The sequence below is a fragment of the Cottoperca gobio genome, chromosome 6, assembly GCF_900634415.1.
Source record: "Cottoperca gobio chromosome 6, fCotGob3.1, whole genome shotgun sequence".
In the NCBI taxonomy this organism is placed as follows: Eukaryota; Metazoa; Chordata; class Actinopteri; order Perciformes; family Bovichtidae; genus Cottoperca; species Cottoperca gobio.
In genome coordinates this window covers 14,584,696-14,606,784 of record NC_041360.1, presented here as the reverse complement: position 1 = coordinate 14,606,784, position 22,089 = coordinate 14,584,696, and the positions used below count along the sequence as shown (strand labels likewise).

Sequence of the window (22,089 nt, the reverse complement as noted above, 5' to 3'; positions counted from 1 at the left end):
TCAAACCCATAAAGGCACACCTAGCAGATACACTGCTCTCTCTCTCTATCACTCTCTCTCTCTCTCTCTCTCTCTCTCTCTCTCTCTCTCTCAGTCTCACTCTCTCTCTCTCTCAAACACACACACACACACACACACACACACACACACACACACACACACACACACACACACACACACACACCTTGCTATATGGCCTAACGTTAAAATTATATCACCATTTACTGTCATTGTCTTTTTCTCATAAAAAGAGAGAATTGTCGCCGTTCTAACTGAAGCCATAAGAACAACAGAAAATATCCATATAGGCATAAAGAGAACAGGACAGACACTGATTTATGTTTGTGATAACCTACAATCTTTACTTGGTGGCCTGTGCCAGACAGACAATCCTTATAAACGTTTTCAAATCGTAAAATAATTATTGGATGTTCTACACACGTAGTCCAAATCATTTGGCACTAAACTAATTGGCCAATGCATTGATTCTTTACATATTTATAGTTGCACAAATGCGGGGGAAAAAAACAGACGAATCCAAGACAAACCGAAATCAAAATGTCTGTGCTCTCAAAACCAACACAACGAAATATCATTAATATTCATGTACTATTCTGATATGGCCTTGTAATGCGGTTGTTTTACGCAACAGTGAGTTGATAGTAACCTTATTGCAGGTAATGCTATAGCCTTTTTTATAATATGTGCTAAGACTATAATATTCCTATTTTTTCCAGAAACACTTTCTATGGGATATTGTAGCCATTCACACCTTTCTAAATGATATTTATACTATTCTTAAAAAGGGACAAGGTCAGCTTTGACAATAAAGACCTACTAAAGTAAAAAAGATACTATTTGATCTTACAAATAAATGCAGTTTTCACCTTCTAAAATATGGATGATCGACAGATTGCACATCCAGCGTGAAATTCACAATAGTATTATCATAACAATAGACCCGAGTAGCGAGGATGGGACGGCCGGAGCAGGAAAAAAACCCAAAGATCTTCTGTGATGACAAACACACAAGTGGACACGTCAATTTAGGCTTACATATTTGTTTTCCAAACTGAGAAAATTAAGCAGCAAACCTTTTCCCAATACCCAGTCCTGCAGCCTCAATCCTAAAACAATCAAAAGGTGCGATGTCTCATTTTATATTCAAGCACAGGATACTTTTTTTCCTTTATGCATTCATTTTTTTAAATCTCTTTGTTAGACGTGAATATATGCCTGCCATAAACCTTGCGACCTTCTACAACTTTTCCAAAATCAAGTGGGCTATCACACAGAAATGTATATATTTCATGAAAATAATGCGATTTAAGTCTGGGACATAATGCTTAAATTTGAGCGTCTAACGTCGGATTTCAAAACACAAAGTCAACATAATATTCCTAAAATAATCCTCTAGGGCCTTGCAGTGTGCTTAGTCCTCAATAGTGAATCACGTTGATAGTGTCGCATTTTGTGACAGATTTTCTAGCATCATAATATTCCTCTAAGAGCCTAGTATGTCTGTCTTTGAAATAAACATTGACTTTATTTTGACATTATTGTACTTCTTGGTATTTTATCATGTCTTTTAGTGCATTTAGAAATTTTTCTGTGATTTTGTCTTATCTTTACATTTTTAGACAATCTGGGATTTGTCTTAAAATCCATCTAAAATGTAACATATAACTGGAATTTTACAGCGACAACATTCTATTTGTAATAAAAAATCATCGTTTCAGCTGTAATTTCTCGTACTTTTTAAAAACATATTTTCTTCTCCTCCTTGTCCTCTCTATGCGTCCCCTGTAGCCTCTCCCCCTCCCTCTCTCTCTCTCTCTCTCTCTCTCTCTCTCTCTCTCTCTCTCTCTCTCTCTCTCTCTCTCTCTCTCTCTCTCTCTCTCTTTCTCTCTCTCTCTCGCGGAATCCTATTGATCCAAACGGGCTAATTAGCGGTGTCTGCGCAATTACGCACATGCGCACTGGGTGTAATCTCAGCCATTTTTTGAAGGAAACTAATTAGCAGGAATAAAGAGCCAAGTGTTTTTCCCCCCACAGTGATCAGAACTCATTCTACCTCTGGAGCTCGCACAAACCCCTCCGTCCCCCGTCTTCTGTTTACTACAGCCTATATGTAGCTTTAATTACACTGTTGTTTGGTAACAACTTGGACCCCGCTGCTCTCTCTCCCTCTCCCCATTTTTTCCTCCTGGCTCCGTACAAACGCAGAGGATCATTCATAAGGAATGAGTGGACTCTCTATACGATTGTTTTCTGGACTACTACACATTCAGCGTACGGAGCTTTGTACCAGAGCCGCTGCAGAAATGTAAGTCTGCCATTTGTTTACGATATTAAAGGGACGGAAGGAAGCAACCCGGCGGTGGGGAGGAAAGGGTGTTTGGTTAGTGCAGCCTGTAAATCGCACAAATCGAGCTTTTGTTGATCTGCTTTTGCATTGAGTCACCTGTTACTGGAGACTGAACGCGTTCACTCTTGGTTTCGCTGAATCGGAGTGTGGTACGGTGCGGTCCACTGTAAACAAAGGCTGAAGTAGTCTGGGGGCTGAGTGTTGGTCAGTGGCTTGACAACACAGACGCAGGCAGGGAGTGAACTTCAAGTCGTTGCCCGTCCGGTAATAGTATGGTACCCAGAATAATGCAAAATACAGCTTAGTGCTATTACCTTGAGACTTGTGTAGGCTGTGTGCAGGGTCCTCACGCAAAGCAGCTGCATTCAAAACAGTATTTGTCCATGTCCAACTGTATTTATCCAGAACCTATACAGACAAACAAAATGCATTTTTTCAAAGTATAGCCACACAACTCTTGTCTCTGTCTTTCTCTCTCCCCCCTCACACCTCTGTCTCTCCTATCTCTCGATTCTTCACACACACACACACACACACACACACACACACACACACACACACACACACACACACACACACACACACACACACACACACACACACACAGAGAGAGAGAGACCAGCCTCACTGTTTTTGTTAGGTATTTGGACATAATGTTTCAAAATCTGTTGTATTCTTGCCTAATAACAAAGGTCTTGTACCTTTTAATATTTTCATTGATTACATGTAAAATGTCAGGTGTGCCCAGTGTAATTGGCATTATCAGAATCAGTTTGCAGTGCACAACAGGATTTACTCACATTAACACACACAGAGGTACACACACACACACATTGTTAAATGATGGTTTCCCGCACTTGTGATCGATAGAGAGCCAGGAATGTTTGTATAAATAGTTACATTGCCGATAGACCCAGGTTATTGATTGCAGTGTAAATGAAAATCTTTATCAGATTAGAGACTGTTCTCAGCTGCTGGCAGGCAGACTCAGCCCCTCAGCACTATCCAGCGGGACAGTGGACAGCTGCAGTGGGCAAGGGTCTGTGGCCTGTGACATAAACACAGTACATTAAAGCACTATCAGAGTGCCGATATGAGCCATATATCTTTAAGGTGCAGAGAGGGGAGAGGGGGGTGGCTACACGAGAGACGGAGGGAGAGGGTGTTTAAGCAGGAGGAGGAGGGGGTGGTTGGTTGAAGGAGAAGGTGAAAGGGTACATTAAGGTCTCCTTGATTAAAAAAGGTCAGTAATGAGATTGTGGGACACACATAGAGTAAGAGAGATGTATCTGTCTCATCTGGCATCCATCTGTCAGTTAGAAACAGACAAGGAGGAGAGGCCCGATTTAATTTATTTTAGGAAGTCTCTGTAGTGATGCATGACTGTGCTGGTAATTTAGATTCTTTGTGAAACCTCATTGATATGTTTTTGGAAATTCTAATGAAAAACTAAAATGTTTATGGTCATTCATGTATGATACATCGTCATAGTCCTTTTGTTAGTTTCATTAAAACCAGATTATTTCAAAAGTCAAGGAAATGTAGTCTCAAAACGGAGATTAATTAAAATTTTGCTTACAAATAGTTTTTTTTAAACACACCATTATTAACTATAAATGCTTGATATATACAGTTTCAGTTTATTACATAAAAGGATTCATTATTTTAATGTATATTATTGCTTCAGCGTTATGGGTGTGTATATAATAAATTTGATTTACAGAAGGCGTACACAATGTAATGCACATACAATGAGGAGAGGAGAAATATAATACAAAACGCTGCAACATCACTAAATATTGCTTAAATAATTACCACAGATATTATTAAACACCCTTCTGAAATGTCAACAAAAATTGTATAAGCCTCATACAAGTATTTGTTGTATTTTGGACTAAATTAGATTATACAGGTGTTTATTGTATTGTGACCACCCCCTGTGTTTGCACTGCGTGTTATAAAATGGATCGTGCTAAACAGAGACCCCGTTTCCTTTCATAATATATCTCTGTACCAATGCACAGCAAAAGATGTAGCGACTGATACACTGGCTTTAAAAACTGTTCTTTTATCTGCTTTTATCTAAGTGTGGCAATTTAGTGGAAGCCCTTTAGCTCAGAAGCATTCAGTTCTTTATTTAATCCTATCCCCTGAGAAATATTATAGACCTCCTGCGTAGCCCTTACCCGCATTCCTCTACCTAGTTTAGCACTCATGCTATTGATTTTCCCATTAAGGGCTAACGCTAACCCCTGAGTAACCAGCTTCTGTATTGCGCACTGTGAAGACAGTATTGAACAGATGCTTTCCAGGGACTGTAATCAATGGCCTCAACTGTTATGCAATATTATTTACATGACTCATGTATTTAATTTTCTCTTCTTTTTTCCCTTCACTTTTCTTCTGTCTCTGTCTGTCCTCTGCTTCTCTTTCTCTCTATCTGAAACACAGGTGGGGTAGTAATGCGTGGCAGCTGTAGCCTCTGGTATGGACAGCGGTGAGGGAGGAGGAGGGGATGGAGGGGGAGGAGAGGAGAGAGATGCTGACCTCAGTCCCCAGGCTTTATCTCTTCCTCTCCTGACCCTAGTGGTCATTCCAGAGCAGGGGTCATCCTCTCATACCTCAGCCATGGCCCCTGCCAAAGAGCCCCTGACCCTGCCTCAGCAGGAGGAGGAGGGCGCAGAGGGGTCCCAGGCTAGAGAAGAGACCCAGGGAGGTGAGCAGAAAGGAGGCCAACATTCACAGGAGAATGAAGCGTGTCAAAAGCAGGGGATGGAGGAAGATTTCGGGGAGGGAAATTTGTCAGGGCATAGGAAGGAAGAAGGGGAGGTGCATGTAGGTGTGGGAGAGGCGTCAGTTACAGGGGGCCTCTCAGCAGCCCTTAGCAGCAGAGGGGGAGAGGAGGAGGAGGATGAGGAGGAGGATGAGGAGGAGGAGGAGGAGGAGGAGGAGGAGAAGGAGAAGGAAGAGGAGGAGGCCATCTCAAACCAAAGCCAAACCAAATCCAAATGTTCTTTATTACCTCAACAGAGCCAGCACAGCTCTTCTTCCAGCACTGCAAAGGCCAGTGGCACACTCAACAGCAAAATAGCCGCCTCTCCAAAGCCCTCCCCCACTCCTTCCACCTCTCCAGAGCCCTCCCCTATTCTTTCCACCTCTCCAAAGCACTTCACTTGTCCGTCCTCCTCTTCTGCCCTGCTGAGCGAGACAGAGGTAAAAGACATTAAGGGAGATCAGGGCTGGATTTCTGGGTTTCCTCAGAGCTTTAAATCCCAGCAGTCTACTCTGGCTTTTCCACTGGCAGGTACGGAGCCTGCCAGTACACTTGCTGAGGATGATGGGTCGGCAGGGGTTCCTCACTCTTCCATTTCCAATGGAGATGGTGCCAAAGCTCCAGAACCAAATGACAGCCAGCTAGACATAGAGGTGGATGACGAGAGAGACAAAGAAGAAGAAGAACAGAAAGAAGCTGTCCTTAAAAACCTCAACCAAGACCTCTCTCCTAATTCACTGACCAGTCACATGACCATAATGCACTCACGCAACTCCTGCAAGACGCTGAAATGCCCCAAGTGTAACTGGCACTATAAGTCTCAGCATACCCTGCAAGTCCACATGAAAGAGAAACATCCAGAGACGGAAGGCCAGTGTGTGTGTGGCGCCTCCGGGGGAAAGTGTGTGTGCGGTGGTGCAACACGAGGTGTGTGTGCATATTGCAGTTCGGGGAAACCCCATCCTCGCTTGGCCCGCGGTGAAACCTACGCCTGTGGCTACAAGCCCTACCGCTGTGAGGTGTGTGACTATGCTACCTCATCGAAAGGCAACCTCAGCATACACATGCAGTCGGATAAACACCTTAATAATGTTCAAAATGGGGGACTCTCGAATGGTCAAATGCTCACTACTCACATTATCAACAATAGCAGCTCCTCCGACAGTCACGCAGTGGATGAGCCCGCATATAAGCCCCCACTCTCTACTCCCACGCCTACTACCCAGCCCACCAAGCTCACACCACCTACACACACTCACACTCATGGTAAGCGGTGGCGGTGTGATGTGTGCGACTATGAGACCAGCATTGCCCGCAACCTGCGCATACACACAACCAGCGAGAAACACACACATAATATGCTACGGCTCCAGAGAGGTTACTATCTGTCTCACTGCAGGAGTCTTGCCCCGCAGCTGAAACACCTACAAAACACAGGTGAGTAATGCATCTCTTGGTGTTATCAGTCATTGATTTTAAAAATATTGCACATTCTTACAGGGGATCTCTCTGTGTTTTAGGTGGTGAGCTCTCCTTGAACATGCGACTGACCAGTCAACAAGTTGCAGATCAGCCAGTCACCCTCGGGTCTACACTGACTCCTTCTCCCTCCCCCTCCCCCTCTCCCCCTCCAGCCCCATTCTCTGTCCCCCTCTGAACCCCTCTCCCAGGGCGTGTTTCAATGCCTTGTCTGCTCCTGCTTTTCGTCCGACAGCTTAGAGTCTGTGGAGCAGCACCTGAACGCCCCTCGCTCTCTGCCCCAGTCTGAGTGGTGCTCCCTCGTCGCAGGTGGCTGCCACTGCAGGCTGTGCGGCTACACCACCCCGCTGAGGGCTAACTTCTCCTTGCACTGCCAGACTGACAGACACCGCACCCGGTACCAGCTTGCTGCTCACCTCCAGGAGGGTGGGGACAGGGGTCAGGAGGGGGCTGCCCTTATTGCTAAGGGCAACCCCGTCCAGCTGAGGTGCAACCTGTGTGACTACGTGACCAGCAGTTTGGACAAGCTACGGGCACATTCCCTCAGTCCACACCACGAGGCCAGCGTCCGTGTTTATCGAGTCAGTACATTCTCAATAATAACCCCTTTGTCTTAGGGCAAGCAAGCAGCATTGGAAACAAAAATGTATTCAGAAATTCATTTATAAACTGTTGTCCAACCAAAAAAAAAAAATCTCTTTCTCCTTTCTACATTATTTTTAGTTCCTGCGGCAGTATGATGGAGAGGTTGATGGAGGTTCGTGGCTGTTCCATTGTCTCTTATGCAACCACTCCTCCTCTTCTAAACTCCAAGTACTGAAACACAGTCAAATCCCAACCCATCAGCAGAGGGAAGGCCTACTACAGCTGCAGCCAATGGGCGGAGAGGAGCTAGCAGCCATTTTTACCATCAGGAAAAGACCTGATGGTGTCACAGGTGAGAATATGAACCACGTGGCTGTATTTGATTTCATGTTGCACACGCTGCTTGCTGACAGCAGTGAGCAGACAGGGGATTAAGATGAAAAGAGGGAGAAAATGTAACGGCTGTTGCTGAGATATTGATCAAGTAAATTGATTTGTCGATACACATCCTTGTTATATCCCCAATAACCCCTGACAACGGCTAACTAGCACCTGCTAATCAATGGGCAAATACAAATCCCCTGGATAAAAATGGGGGAGGTGGAGGCTGGTCACCAGTCTTCAGTCTGTTCAAGATAAAACACTTGAGTTTACATCGTCTGGAGCGTGTGAACTGCTGGCACAACATCTAAAATTAGTAGTTCAACACTTCAGTTGTAAATTAAATGTATTCTGTGATTTGTCTATGTGCAGATTAAGACTTATCGAGGTGAACTGATGTGTTGTAAGTCCATATTACCTCTACTCCACCTCTGAGGAGAATCTAATGGAAAATCTATACTTAATCAATAGCGTATGTAGGAAAGCAAGAAGAATGAAGTGCGGTCCAAAGACATTGGTCTTTTGAAGGATGCTATCTAAAGGATAATACAAACTACAATTAGCCTGATAATTTGTGAGCATATTGTATGAAAGCACAATGTTTGTGTAGCATAATTATTTGTCATGTACCCTACCAGGAGAGCTCAGTGAGGATATGGAAACTTCCAGTGAGACCACCACTGGTCCTTTGGACACAACCAAAGACACTTGTAACTTGGAGGTGAAGCAGATTTCTGAGGAGACAGGTATATAAATATGTATACAGTATATTATACATTTCAACACGTTCTACAACATATGGAAGTTAACTCGGATGATATTATATTACATACACAGTACATATCAATCTATTTACATGTCCATATGAATTTTTACTTGAAGAAGACACGAGGGAGGAGGAAAGAGAAAAGAGGGATTCATTGCCCTCAGTCAAGCGTCCATCCTTTGGATGTGAGGAAATGGAAAACTCTATCTCAACCAAACGCCCCAGAATACACCAGCAAAATCCTGAACCAGCAGGTGAGCAGTTGACACACATTTGAATAATTTAAGCATGTTGACGTAGTCTATGTCCACAACTTTAACAACAGACACAATCAATGCAGTTCTAGTGTAATCCCACAAACTCATGCATCTGTGCTCTCTTTCAGCCTTCGAATTCAACACTTTTTTAAAACCATTTTTCTCACTTCTCTTTCTTCCCTTCTCTCGGCACTTTTAGACTGTCCAGTGCCCTTTGTGCCAGGTTAAACTCCCACACATAAACATGCGACAGCATCTCACACATGTGCACAGTGTGGCACAGGACTGTGTAGACAAGCTCATCAGCACAGTAAGTGTATGCAATGTGTGTATTTGTTGTATTTGCGTTTGTCAGGAAGCAAAAGAAAACGAGAAGGCAAAGCGATGGGGGATGGGGAAGAGTGAAATGTAGGGAGACAATTCCATTAAGAAGGCACCAGAGAGAAAGGCAGCGCTTTTTTTAATGCATGTTTAAGTAGCTCCCCGCTATCATCTTTGATGCAGCCGTGCATTCTGTGTGTATGTGTATGCGCGTCTTTTAGAGTGGAAGAGAGAGGGTCTGACTGAGTGAGTGAGGGAAAAGCCAGTCTTTCTATAATGCATGTTTAAGTAGCCCTCTATTACCAGAAGTGCAGTCAAGCTAAAAAGGGGCCCCCATGCTTTTTACTGTGTCTCTCCAACTAACAAAGACTGGTCATCTATCCACATCACCATCCTCCATCTCCCTGGCCCGTATGCTAAGTGGCCTTTGTCTCTTGCGCTCTTCGCCTCCACTTGACTGACTGCTTTTCACCCTTTCTCCCCTCTGCTGTCCCTCCCTCCCCCCTCCAGCTACTCCTATCATTCCTATTCAGCAATCTCTGTCCCTGCCCCTCCCTTTCTGTCTCTCCCAAGCTCTCTCTCAATTTCTTATGTGTTACCCCTCCCTAACTCTCTCTCTCTCTCTCGCTCTCTCTCCGAAGCAGTTTTTTTTTGTTCATTGCCCCATACTTTCTCCCTGCCTCCCTCCCTCTCCCTGCTCTCTCTCTTTTTCATATTCTACACCCCGTACCCCCCCACCATCGTCCTCCCTCCTACCCCTCCCTCACTCTCTCTGATAGTAATTGAGGTTCATTAATTCAGACTGAGGTGATGATGGCCATTATGTACCTTGCTTTCCAATTACGCTCTCTAGATTAAGCCTGACCTTCAGTTTTCTCTGCAGTGTGTATGTATGTGTGTGTGTGTGTGTGTGTGTGTGTGTGTGTGTGTGTGTGTGTGTGTGTGTGTGTGGTTGTTCTTCTCTTTCTCTCATATGAAGCTGTTACGCAGAGAAAACTCTTGTCATGTAAATCTCATCTTTAGCTGTCCGTCCTTTCCTAATGGTAGCTAGCTGTTCGCATAGATATAGTATTTGCTCACAGTGCTTGAAGCTGTGGAGATGGAGGTTTCCTATATGAAGAATGATTTTAAATAAATTCATTATTCAGCTCAGTAAAGTTTTATTAAACCCTTGGGGCATGTTGGAGGGTGTCGTATGAGCTGAAGGGCAGACCCACATATCTCAACCATATACACTTATTACCAAATTGATGTGCCTTGCTGTCTATACTACTGTGCAGGCAGGTGCAAGATGTAACGATACACTTACAAATTCACACTTTAATGTTTTATGATATTAGGACAGGGTGTGCAGGCACTCATGTTTATACATTTTGGTATTTGCTATTATGCTGTACAATTAAATGTTTTATTCATAATGTTGGATTAAGAAAATATGGTAATATCCCATTTTTTCTTTCAGTGTGAATTGGTAAAACAACATTGAGTGTAACTTGTAATAAACTCCCCACCAAAAAACTAAATTTACAGACTGTCACTTTTTTTTTCTCCAGGTCACACTATCCATGGAACAACCGCAGCCTCAGCTGCAGACGGAACCACAGACAGACGATACTCAGAAAAATATTAACACCAAGAACAACAATGCAAATTGTTCCCCTACTGCTGATTCCAGTGCCTCAGTTGATTCACAGAAAAACAAAGGTTGGTAAAAAGGGCAAGGTAAAACTGACCGTCATTTTAATATTATTTGAGGAATCAGTCATTCCAAACTGTCATGGTAATTTGTTCAAAATAAATTGTCTTCTTAGCACAATGTTATTTAAAATGTACTATTACTATTTATTATTGGTGTGTATTTTGCAGGCATTTCAGTGGAGAACACTGAGGGAGATGTAGCCGCACCCAAAGATGTCACAGCTCTACTCACCCCACCCTTAGAAGACAACACTACTCACCCTTCCAATGGCAAACTGGCTCCTCAGTCCCCAACTCAGACCCCCCCCTCCTCCCCGCCCAGCGACCTCCCTCCCCTTTCTGATCGCCATGGTTACCGGTTCCGTTGCAGCAGGTGCAGCCTGGCGTTCCCCACTCAGGAGAAGCTCCAGCTGCACTGGCAGTACCATGCCATGAGGGCGGCGACAGAGTGCCCCCTATGTTCTAGACAATGCCGCAGTCAGGAGGCCCTGCAGAGACACATGCAGAACACACACTCACAGCTGGACACACAGGGGCAGAATACACTCTTACCACCTCACACTGCTCAATACATGGAGCACAATAAGAGTTCAGTTCAACAAGATTTTAGTTTATCACCTCAAGTGGGTGAAGAAGCAGGAGAGGGTGAGGATGAAGAGGTAGAGGAAGAAGCACTAGGCATGGAGGGAAAGGAGGAACAAAAAGAAGAAGTACAATTTAAAGAGAAGGACATGGTCGGTGAAGTTGATGGAGGTGAGGAGGATTTAACTGAGCCAGAGAAAGAACCACATGGGGAGATAATATCAGAACCTACTTCCAGCTCTCTTATCAGAAAGAGCATTAACCCCACAATGGACCGCTATCTGGATCCAACCAGGCCCTACAAATGCACAATATGCTCTGAATCTTTTACCCAGAAAACCATCCTTTTGGTCCACTATAACTCTGTATCCCATCTCCACCGGGCTAGACGAGCTCTTCAGGACTCTGGCACAGGTGTTGCTGCCCCCGAGGCGCCCCGTGGCCCAGATCCTAGGCCCTACCGCTGCCGATTGTGTGGAGTAGGCTATAGCCAGAGCTCCACACTGGACATACATCTTCGCTCTGTCCTTCATCAGACTAGAGCTCGTGCTGCCCAGAACTCAGCTCCACAGACCCCAGCATCTAGCGTAGCTGCTCCAGTGTCAGTCCTTACTACTGCAACTCAAGCTGCTACCACCAGAGAAGAAACATCTAAGAGTTTTCCTTTCACTAAGAGGCCAGATGTAGTAAGCTCTTCAACCTCTTTACTACTAGGCCCTGGTTTAACAACCGATGCCAAGCCAACCCTCCCTAAACCAACTGACAGCCAGCAAGCTAAAAAGAGAGTGGCAGAACTTATAGCGTCAAGAAACCAGCTGATGCTAATACAACAGCAGCAGTTAGCCCAGGCTCAGGCACAGGCCCACGCTCAGTTACAACAACACACAGCGCTGCTCCAGTCCCAATTGATGCAGCACCTTCCTTTAGGGACAGAGAACCTCCTTAAACAACACTTCTCCCTGGCACCAGACAACTTGCTCTCTCTGCAGCAGCAACTTCTTCTACCCTTTTACTTGTCAGGAGACATGAACCTTAACCCAGAGTTAACTGTTAAGAGCCTAGAACTTAGTCAGTTCGTATGTGCCAATTCCATCCCAAAAGAACAGGTTAAGACAGAGATTAAAAGGGAGTTCCAACCTCAAATAGAAGAGACACAAACCCGGAGACAAAGTTCAAACTCAGCTGTTAGCCAACACAAGAATCATCTGCAGTGTGAAGCCAAGGTGGAAGCTGGCTACAGTAGATCAGCAAACAACCAGTCAGAAAGAGAACAGAGCAATACTTGTTTTGAGGAAGAAAAAGAAGAAATGCCTGTTCCTACTGTTAAAAATGAAAAACAGAAGGAGGAAACAGATTCTTCCTCATTTAATGTTCTTGGATTACAATGTCCTCCTCCCAGAGTGCCCTATGCTGCTGTGAATGGGGAGCCTCTTCGAGCTCTGCTGCAGAGCTATGGCTATGAGTTGGCACTGCAATATATACAAAGTAGACACAGACACCAACAGCAGATACCAACTAATATGATCCCAGATAAACAGGAGTGCTCTGATATCAACACGATGAAGGCATGCTCAGAGGAAGAAAGAGTTAAGTTTAGTGGACTACTGGATGGACATAGTGAACGCTGTAACAAGGATAACAAAGGAGTAGAGGGCAATGGAGAGATAGAAAGTTTGTCTCAGGAGAAAAGGCAGAAGGATGAGGAATCAGCAAACAAAGAGAAAGGATGTTGTGAAAGAGGAGAAAAGTGCAGTGACTGTGGCAAGTTTTTTTCAGATGCCTTGATTTTAAAAAGTCACCGGGAGTACATTCATAGGATGATGTTACCAACTCCTGCACTGGAGAGGTTTTCCAGAGAATACAGGATGAAGTATGACCAGATGTACCCTCTCACACAGCCTAAATCTGGGGAGAACTCAGCTGCTTCAGCTGCAGCCCCAGTCTCATCCTCAGAACCAGCACTGGAACCAGTTATTCCTCAAGTTAAAAGCCTTGCACTCTCCCCTGTACCTTCATTTTCAGACTCCATAACCAAAACATGTACTCAAGCTACAGACCTAACACATACTGCCCCCGGACATTCTTCTCCTCCTTTTCCTTCATATCCTCAAGAATTTCCTCAACAAGATGCACCCATTACAAGCACATCTGCTACAGCTACTTCTCAAACCTCATCTCCAGCTAAAGCCATGCCTCTCACCTTACCTAAAATACCTATGCTTTCCTTGCCCCAGCTTCCTATGGCCCCAATGTCTTTACCTACACTTTCCCTACCCAACATTAATTTTTCCATGGACCTACCTATCCTCCCTTCAGTTGTGATGCAGTCTGTGGGTCTCCAGCCCCAACCTTGGTTAGACTCAAGTGTGAACCCTGAGTTCGCAAAATTCTACCAATCTCAACTCAACACAGCACTGCTAGGGCAACAGCCACAGCTCAGCCCTTCTTTGCAAAGTCAGCTTTCACAGCTCAATACTGCACTGCTGGGTCAACCATCCCAACAAAGCCTCATCCAAACAGGACTTCAACCCCAAGTCAGCCCAACAATACATGAACAACAGGGTAAGAGAACACGAACCCGAATCTCTGAGGAGCAACTGATTGTTCTGAGAAAACACTTTGATATTAATAGCCTCCCCAGTGATGAAGAGATCGACAAGATGTCTGCTCTGTCTGGTTTGGCTCATAAAGTCATCAAACACTGGTTTCGCAACACCCTATTTAAAGAGCGCCAGCGGGACAAAGATTCCCCTTACAATTTTAATAACCCCCCAACCATAGCCCTGGAGGAGTCCAGAGAAGTAGCACAAAACCAGCCTCTGACACTTTCCCCATGTTCACTGTCCCCAGGCCTTCCAGCCAATACCTCCCCACAGTCCCAGACAGCAGACCTACAGAGAGAAGAGTCCCATAGGGGCCGACGCTCTTCCCGAACCCGCTTTACGGAACAACAGCTGGAGACTCTGCAGGGGGTGTTTGAGTCAACTCCCTACCCCAGAGAGGAAGAATACGACAAGTTGTCTGCTCTGTTGTCTCTCCCTAACAGAATCATTGTTGTATGGTTCCAAAATGCTAGGCAGAGAGCCCGCAAAAATCAAGACCGAGGTACAGATGATGGTTTAGAGGGGAAGAACCAGCTTGACAACATTCACAGACAGAGAAATGGCTGCTACAAGAACGATGATGATGATAACAGCTGTGGGGATGAAGGACACGATGAATCTCAGAATGAAAACTCCATGGATCTGACTTATGAGTATTACACCAACCCTGACTCACCTGTCCTTGATTATCCCTCTCAATGCACGGAAAGTGACCATCTAACAGCCAAAGGTGAACCCAAACCTGTTACTAGGAAACAAGAAGATAAAACAATCTCTCCCCAGGCCAACAAGAGCCCAGTTCAAACTCAAAATGGAATTTCAGATGCAGACATCCAGCGTAAGGAAATTGTTCAGGCCATGAAAACAGGGTCCTCTTCAAAACCTGAGCCCAACCTGCAGCCAGAAAGTACTCTAGAAAGACCACAGCCTCGCCCTTCCTACTCTTCACAAAAAACAGTTCCCACCATCGCATCTACAGCTAATTCCAGCCAGAGGCATACTTACAGCCCTTCTTCTGATCAAACTGTTGAAATGCCTGCTGATATACCACCAAGCCTCCCGGCTGCTCCAGAGTCTGAAACAAGCCACATTAGGCTGCCTGATGCCTCCACTGATCTATCCACTGAATCCCAGCTAAAACAGCTCCAACCCCAAACTCAGGCTCAGTTCCAGTGTAGTCTCTGCCCAGTGTCCTTGTCCTCATACCAGCAGTGGCAAGAGCATCAGACTAGACACCTCCTGGCAGCTCAGTCCCAGGTCCAATTTCTTCACTCTGGCTTCACAGACCGATCCATGCCTTACATGATGCTCCACCCCAACCACACCCTGATGGCCAGCCAAATGCTTTCTGGTGCTATGTCCCAGATGCATCCTAATCCCACACATCCCATGATTTCACACTTAAACAGCATACAAATTAAAAACACACTCTCTGATCACTCGAGTAATACCCTTACCAGCTTCTCTCAAAGTTCCCTGACACCCATGAAGCAGAGTTCAAAGCTTATGTCGGAGACTAGTTTTGAAAGCCAAAGAAGTGGTAGAGAAATTGAGGATGATCACCGAAGGGATAAGCGTCAGAGGACCACCATCACCCCAGAACAGCTTGAAGTGTTGTATCAGCGCTACAGCATGGACTCAAACCCCACCAGAGGAGTCTTGGAAGGCATTGCACGTGATGTAGGCCTCACAAGACGTGTGGTTCAGGTATTTTATGGATGTTTGTTTGTGTTTGAATATGTGTGAATGCTTTAGAGAGAGGACAGAAAGCAATGACTGGAAAATTACTTATGCTTTTGTTTATCTTGAATTTAAAACATGCTTGCCTGTCCTTCACAGGTGTGGTTTCAGAACACGCGAGCCAGAGAGAGAAAAGGACAGTTCCGGTCAATGGGGCCAGGATCCAGTTTCAGCTTGGGGTTGAACCACCTGCGCTGCCCATTCTGCAGGGCTCTATTCAAGGTTAAGAGTGCTCTGGATGCCCATATGAGGTCACGCCACTGGGCAGAGGCTGAAAGAGCAGGCTACAACTTATCGATGAGTAATGGATCCAATGGGCAGATTGGGATGACCATGTCATCTGTCATGGACAGACCAGGCCCATCTATTGCCTCCAACCTCATCCCAAACCATGGCTTTGTCCTCATTAACAAAGAGTTAACTATGAAGCCACCGGGGACCTCTTTGTCTTCAACCACTGATCTGAACAACCCTGAGGAGGATGATGACTATGAGGAAGACGATGATGAGTACCCATGTGATGAGGGCTCCAGTATGGCTGATCAAGGGTCCCCTAGTCCTGAGGGATCTGGGGGTCCAAGCTCAGATTGGGGTGAGATGCAAAGTCTGCAACAGCACCAACATCAGCAGCAGCGCCAAAGGACACAGATGAGCCACTTCCAGGTACTCCAGCTCAGAGACTTCTACAGGAGCCACCGTACCCCCAACCGACACGAGTGTGAGACACTGGGCCAGGAGTTGGGACTGCCTCACCGAGTAGTGCAGGTAAATGATTCAAATATTCATGAATGATAAAATGCAGTTTGATCTTCATTTATTAAAGATTAAAAACGATAGTTAAAGAACAATTAAGTATTTTAAGCGAAATGGCTATTCATTCATACACATTTTTGTTTTTGCAGGTGTGGTTCCAAAATGCCAGAGCCAAGGAGAAGAGGGCCAGGAGCCTGAGCTCTGACTCTGCAGAGAGGGAGCAGGCCGAGCTGTCCGCAGGGGCAGGGGAGAGAGACAGAGCTTAGAGAGGCAGACTACGTTTCCTTTTGCTTCCCTCTACTACATCCTCCCTAAAGCCCCTTCTGTACCTGCTGTCGACCTCTAAACATATACCCTGTCCACTTTGCTGCCAAACCTGTAACCTAAACACCCCAAAGATGCCGAGCCACAGTGGCCCAAAGAGAAACTCTCTCAACTGAAAGTAGGAGAGAGCCCAAACTAAGTCCTCTCTACCACAGCTTTCCTCTTTTCATATTGTTCTTAAACTCTTTTCTGGTCTTTCCTTTCTTGTTGAAAAGAGCTCCTCTCCCTATTCCGTCAAACACCTTACTACAACCAAACACCACCTTGATAAAAAAAAAACAACCAACCAGATGCCACAGAGGCCAAAGAGCATTCTCCAAGTATGTGACCTCACTGCCCAGCTAGACCTGCAGTCTACCTCTCAGTCTGCATGACAGACTCACAGTGGGCCCTCCACCAGACAGTGCTAGATGACTAGCTGTGTAGCATGTAGTGCCAGTCTGTAAGAGGCTGGAAAAGAAATTGTCAAAGAGATTTTAGTGTAAATAGAGAGCTCCAAAAGATAAACTTGAAGAAAAAACAAAGCAGTTAACAGTGGATGAAGAAGAAGAAGATGATGAAAAAAACTAACAACGGAAAAATATCCTTGAAATAGACGGAGGTATTCGCATAGAGCTTTTGTAAAGACTGACTCAGATTCCAAAGCTCGTAACCAAAATTTTACATGTCTGTGGATTTAGTTTCAACACGTTTGTTTTCAATAACAAACTGCAGAGCTGACGTCTGTACGGTGAATGGGTGAGATCTGCAGCTGGCAAAAGTAAGCCGATTACCAAAAGACTGATACGGTGCCAAAATGCAGCTTCACCCACCACAAGCCAATGATGAGTCTTCTGTTGTACATGTACACCTTGTATGTTCCTTTAGTGGATAACAGCCCAAATAGCACAGAACATAAAGGCCAGTTTGTCCTGAACGGGGCAAACTATTTTTTATAGCACTCAACCATTATACTGTATATGAAAACTTTAACCAAACTCAAATTTACATTGTGTGTGTTTAGTAATAGTTTCTTAATATAAATCTTATGGATTGAGATAAACTGTCTTGCTTCGATATAATAGTGTCATGATTATGAAAAGATTATGACAGCTTTGATATGTTCAGGCAAGGTGACTTACTGCCTTTCCGTTCTATTTGAATATACCAATGGCTGACCAATGTTATGTGATTAATGTAAAGCTTTCTATGCTCAGGTCAACAGCTCAACATGGCTCCTCCGCTTCAAATGTGATCTTAATACTGTACTTTTCTGTTTTTAAAACAGTGGAGGCATGGTTTAACCTTGGTCTAAGTATTAAAAGATATCTACAAAAACATCTGTATTTCAAAGATCTGAGCTTTTCACCTCTGAGTAATAGATTGTTACAAAAACCTTATTGAAACTAAAATGTTTAATAGTGTGAGGGGTAAATGTACAGTATTTAGCTTTTGTATGGTTGACTCAAGACTTCATTGGATGATTGAGACATAGCTCCCTTTTCCACTTACAGAAAGGGAGCTACTGCGCAATGCTGAGAAAAACTTTGGATGTTATTGATGTTATTTTTGTACACTTAATTTATTTTCCCTCTTTCTCCCTCCCTACCTACTTTCCTCTTTTGCTCTCTACCTTTCTTCCTGTGTTCATTTGCAACCAGTCCTTATTCTAACTGTAATAATGATAATATAACAATAATAGCTAAACAATAATTAATGCTTTAAGACAAAAATCCAAAGACGTGATAATACTTTAACCATATGACCTACAGAAATAAGCGCTACTGTTTACTTGACGATGTATTGCTGTTTTTAAAGAAGGAAGGAGTCCCTATATCTAAGCTACTGTTTTCTGCCTCTCATAAGCACACTGGAGACTGTAACCAAAACCCCAAACTAGAGCCATGGCAGTCTGTAATATAGCGGTTAAAGAGTTTTACTTCTCTTGAGAAATGTTGCAGTTTATTTTTCTTTCTTTTTTACCATAGTGTTGAACTTCAGCCCTTAAGGATGTCCAGTTTGCTGCTAATGTACTGTAGTTTCTAACGATACTGTAGAAAGATGCATGCTCTGATCGCTTTACCACTAGGCTTTAATGACTACAAACTGTAATGATACCTGTGATGCTGTTGATAAACTGCTCCTCTGTTATTCTGTTGAAAACAAATGGATATGTGGGGCTCAATTCCATCAGGTTTGTTTTTCAGTATCCTATTAATTACTCCTACTCAAAAAATAAAAATTTCGCTTTCGTAATACCAGAAATATTTTTTCAAGCTTCCAGTTTTAGAGAAACCTGCTTAGGGCATTACCTTCTCAATATTTATGGAGATACTGCATAGCTATTTGAAGGAGTTTAGCCCCAAACCTTCCACTGGTATGGTGTCAGTCTTTCTGTGTTGTAATGTCTCTAGTCCATTTGTCCAGCTTAAACAGCTTTGCTGAACTCAGACTGACATCACAGCCAACTTTCCAAAGGATGTGGACTGACTAACTCTGTCATGTTTTGTTCTTAAACTAACCAATGTTTACGACAATACCAATGAGCTTTCTTCTGTACAGAAATGTGCATTCCAAATACCACAAAGGCAGTTTTTTGTATACTGATTATTTTAAATTTAATTTCTGTCGTATTCTCTTGATCTTAGTGACTGTAAGATGTACATATTGGGGTCCTCTATGGTGAAGGGACTCTGTTATCCTTACTGTAGGTAAAACCATTCTTTTCATTTTTTTCTGGATATGTTGTTGCCATAGTGATGACCAAAAAGATACCTGTGATGTGCACCTGTCCTTATGTCCTGCTCCAGTGGTTTAGTGTGTCTCTATACTCTCCTTTCCCAAGTTCTCCCTTACTGGTGTGTGTTTCTCTTCCTTTCCCTTCCCATACTCCACTGAGCTAAATAAAGTCTGCTTTGGTGCATGCTCTTGTCTCATCCCTTTGGTCTAACCGAGAGAAGCCATTTTGTGAATGTTGTGGTATGCAAGGGTGTCTGCCTGTTAGAAGTGTTTCATATTCCAGGTTGTATGTTCGGTGGTGGTGTGTGTCTGGCTGGAAGGCTTTTGATGTGCAACCGTGTGTGTGTGTGTGTGTAACACAGCAGTGTGTGGAAGGCGTTTGGTGAATGGAGCCATGACCTCTGGGGTCACTTCATTAATTACATCTGTGACATTCAGCCAGATGAGTTTCCTTTGTGACTAAATGATATGATGAATATTAACGACCTCAGATGAATTACACTGCTGCTTCTGCTGCTGCTGATGATAATGTGTTTTACGACTCAGGGAGAGAGGGGAGTAAAATTGCACACTACAGCACATTTAGGACACGCAGATTTCAAAAAGCACAACGCAAGTTGGTAGAGCAGATTTTATTATTTTGTTCTTTTTTGTGTAAAACTTTCCAGTGGTTAATGAGACAACTTGCAAGATACATACAAGAATATGTTCATTCAGAGTATGAAGCACAAACTGGTATCTGCTCCTTCCCTCTACCCTCTCGTTGCAAACCATTATTTTAACCATTACACACGAATGCGACAACAGAGGAAAAATATCTGTGAAACAGTTCTGATTGGGGATGCAGGGAACAGACAAACATATACGTACATGGGGAGAACAATAGCAAAGTAAACACAGAAGAGGGCTTGAGATAGCTTCGTAGCTGATGATAGCCATCTTAGAAAGTCATCCTGATAAAGTGATCCCCCACCATTTCTCCTTCTCCCTGTCCTCCCCCTCTTAATCAAATGAGTACTGTGCAGCTGGTGGGGTTGCGGCAAAAAGGGGTACGAGTGTGTGTGCAGAGGAGGTGGAGGGGGGGCTTTGAGGGATGGCGTGAAATTATTGCCTGCTGGTGTATATGTGTCGCTGGGGGTAGTAGGGCAGAGTAGGGGATTGGGCTGGGGTTGGGGGGTGTAATGTCATTGCCTGCTGGTGTATCTGTAGTGGGGGCTCATTTAGATTTAGATTGGTTATGTGAGGAGAGAGCTGAAAGGCCAGCTCATGTTTATGCATGAATCCCAAAGCATGCTGCTGTGGTGGAGCCCCGAGTTAAAGAGACAGAGCTGAAATACATTCGCACATTTAGATACAGCTCTGCTTCTTGGGATAAGGATTCAGTTGAAACGACGCTGTGCTATCAGATACATTTCAATCAATGTGTGCGTGTGTTGCAGCCTGTTTGTGACATTGTGTATATGCAGATAGATTACATCTATGTCCAAATGAACATCATGCCGCTTCTTTTAATCAAAAGAAAATCTAATTTTAGTTTTAAAATGTGAAAATCACCATCCACTGCCCGACTGTGTCCTGAAGATTGCTTTGGTATCTTCTACAGCTGACGCAGAGCTACACTCAGTACATGGGTGCTTTCCACATTACACTCACTCACACACCAAAAGTAATCAGTAAATGTCTTTGAAGGAGAGTTTGTTCAGCACTTCATCAGGTATAAAGTGGTTTTTATTTGGAAATGTGGTCCCTATCCATCTTTTAAATGACTTTTTAATGGTCGTCACACCGTCCTAATAAATCATCTGGCAGAGCTGGCCTGCTAGCGCAAATACACTCTATTTATGATTCTTACATTCTGCTGAAAAAAACTGACACTCTGTGCCTTCTTAAGGCTGTAAATAAGCAAAAGAAATGAGTGAAATTGTCTTTCTGATTTTGTGGAAACATTCAAAAGACATCCTATACCGATCTCCAGCATCATAGTTATGAGATACCCTATGTAATCTGTATTTATATTATATCTGCACTCTCTAGACCTCTGTAGACAAGTTCGAAAGTATAGCTTTATTAAAAAAAATACAGTTTATTGTCACTCTTGGGTGTCGCTACATTCAGGACCACAGTTTTTTTTGTGACCCTCACCATCCCCCATTTTAACTGGCACCCCCCTGTTGTCCCCCCTTTAGTACTTTACATCTATAATGAGATACAAATACGCATCAGCAGGACAGTGTCTACGCCACGCGTCACTGTGTGAATATTACTCACACTTATTAGCTGGATTATGTTAATCTTTACACTCTCTGCTCACAGACAACAGACTCCCCATGATATGGGGGTAGTCACGGCAGTAAGCGTGTGCTGTCGCGTGTGTTTGTGTGTGTACGTGTGTATGGCTGTATGTGTGTGTTAGAGTGATTGCCATGTTGTCAAACTGATCTGCATGTGAAAGGGCGGTCTAATTACATCACTTATGTAAATATGAAATGCACATATGCATGCACATACATACACACCACTGACAGCTTACTACTAAGGTCAAAACGACAGTGTGAGCTATCCTCTTACTGACTAACACGAGGTGGCATCACCACCTGTCAGAGATAGACATGTCTTGACACAATGCAGATAAGTCACAATGGATGTTTTGATACACTCCTTCAGATAAATTAGTAAAAAGAGTGGATGGGTCAAGCTCACAGTAGACGAAAGCACTTAAACTGTTATTGGAAAATGTCCGA

The 22,089-nt window shown here is 43.9% G+C and overlaps 1 protein-coding gene across 1 annotated transcript; it reads left to right on the top strand.

Moving 5' to 3' along the window:
* The first annotated feature begins 1,994 nt into the window (after nucleotides 1–1,994).
* Nucleotides 1,995–19,532, top strand: LOC115009387 (zinc finger homeobox protein 3-like). The gene is made up of 13 exons (XM_029433344.1): nucleotides 1,995–2,326; nucleotides 4,820–6,582; nucleotides 6,642–6,766; nucleotides 6,816–7,201; nucleotides 7,344–7,557; nucleotides 8,225–8,332; nucleotides 8,469–8,606; nucleotides 8,809–8,816; nucleotides 8,863–8,919; nucleotides 10,484–10,634; nucleotides 10,797–15,520; nucleotides 15,653–16,318; nucleotides 16,456–19,532. Exons 2-13 carry the CDS (start codon nucleotides 4,856–4,858, stop codon nucleotides 16,570–16,572), a joined length of 8,421 nt encoding a protein of 2,806 aa, XP_029289204.1. The 5' UTR covers nucleotides 1,995–2,326; nucleotides 4,820–4,855; the 3' UTR covers nucleotides 16,573–19,532.
* Nucleotides 19,533–22,089: the final 2,557 nt, after the last annotated feature.

Excerpts from the sequence above, each read along its gene's own strand:
- LOC115009387 (XM_029433344.1), top strand. The coding sequence starts at position 4,856 with ATGGACAGCGGTGAGGGAGGAGGAGGGGATGGAGGGGGAGGAGAGGAG. Across the intron at positions 6,583-6,641 it reads CACCTACAAAACACAGGTGA|GGGATCTCTCTGTGTTTTAG; the intron begins GTAATGCATCTC and ends ACATTCTTACAG. Across the intron at positions 8,333-8,468 it reads GCAGATTTCTGAGGAGACAG|AAGACACGAGGGAGGAGGAA; the intron begins GTATATAAATAT and ends TTTTACTTGAAG.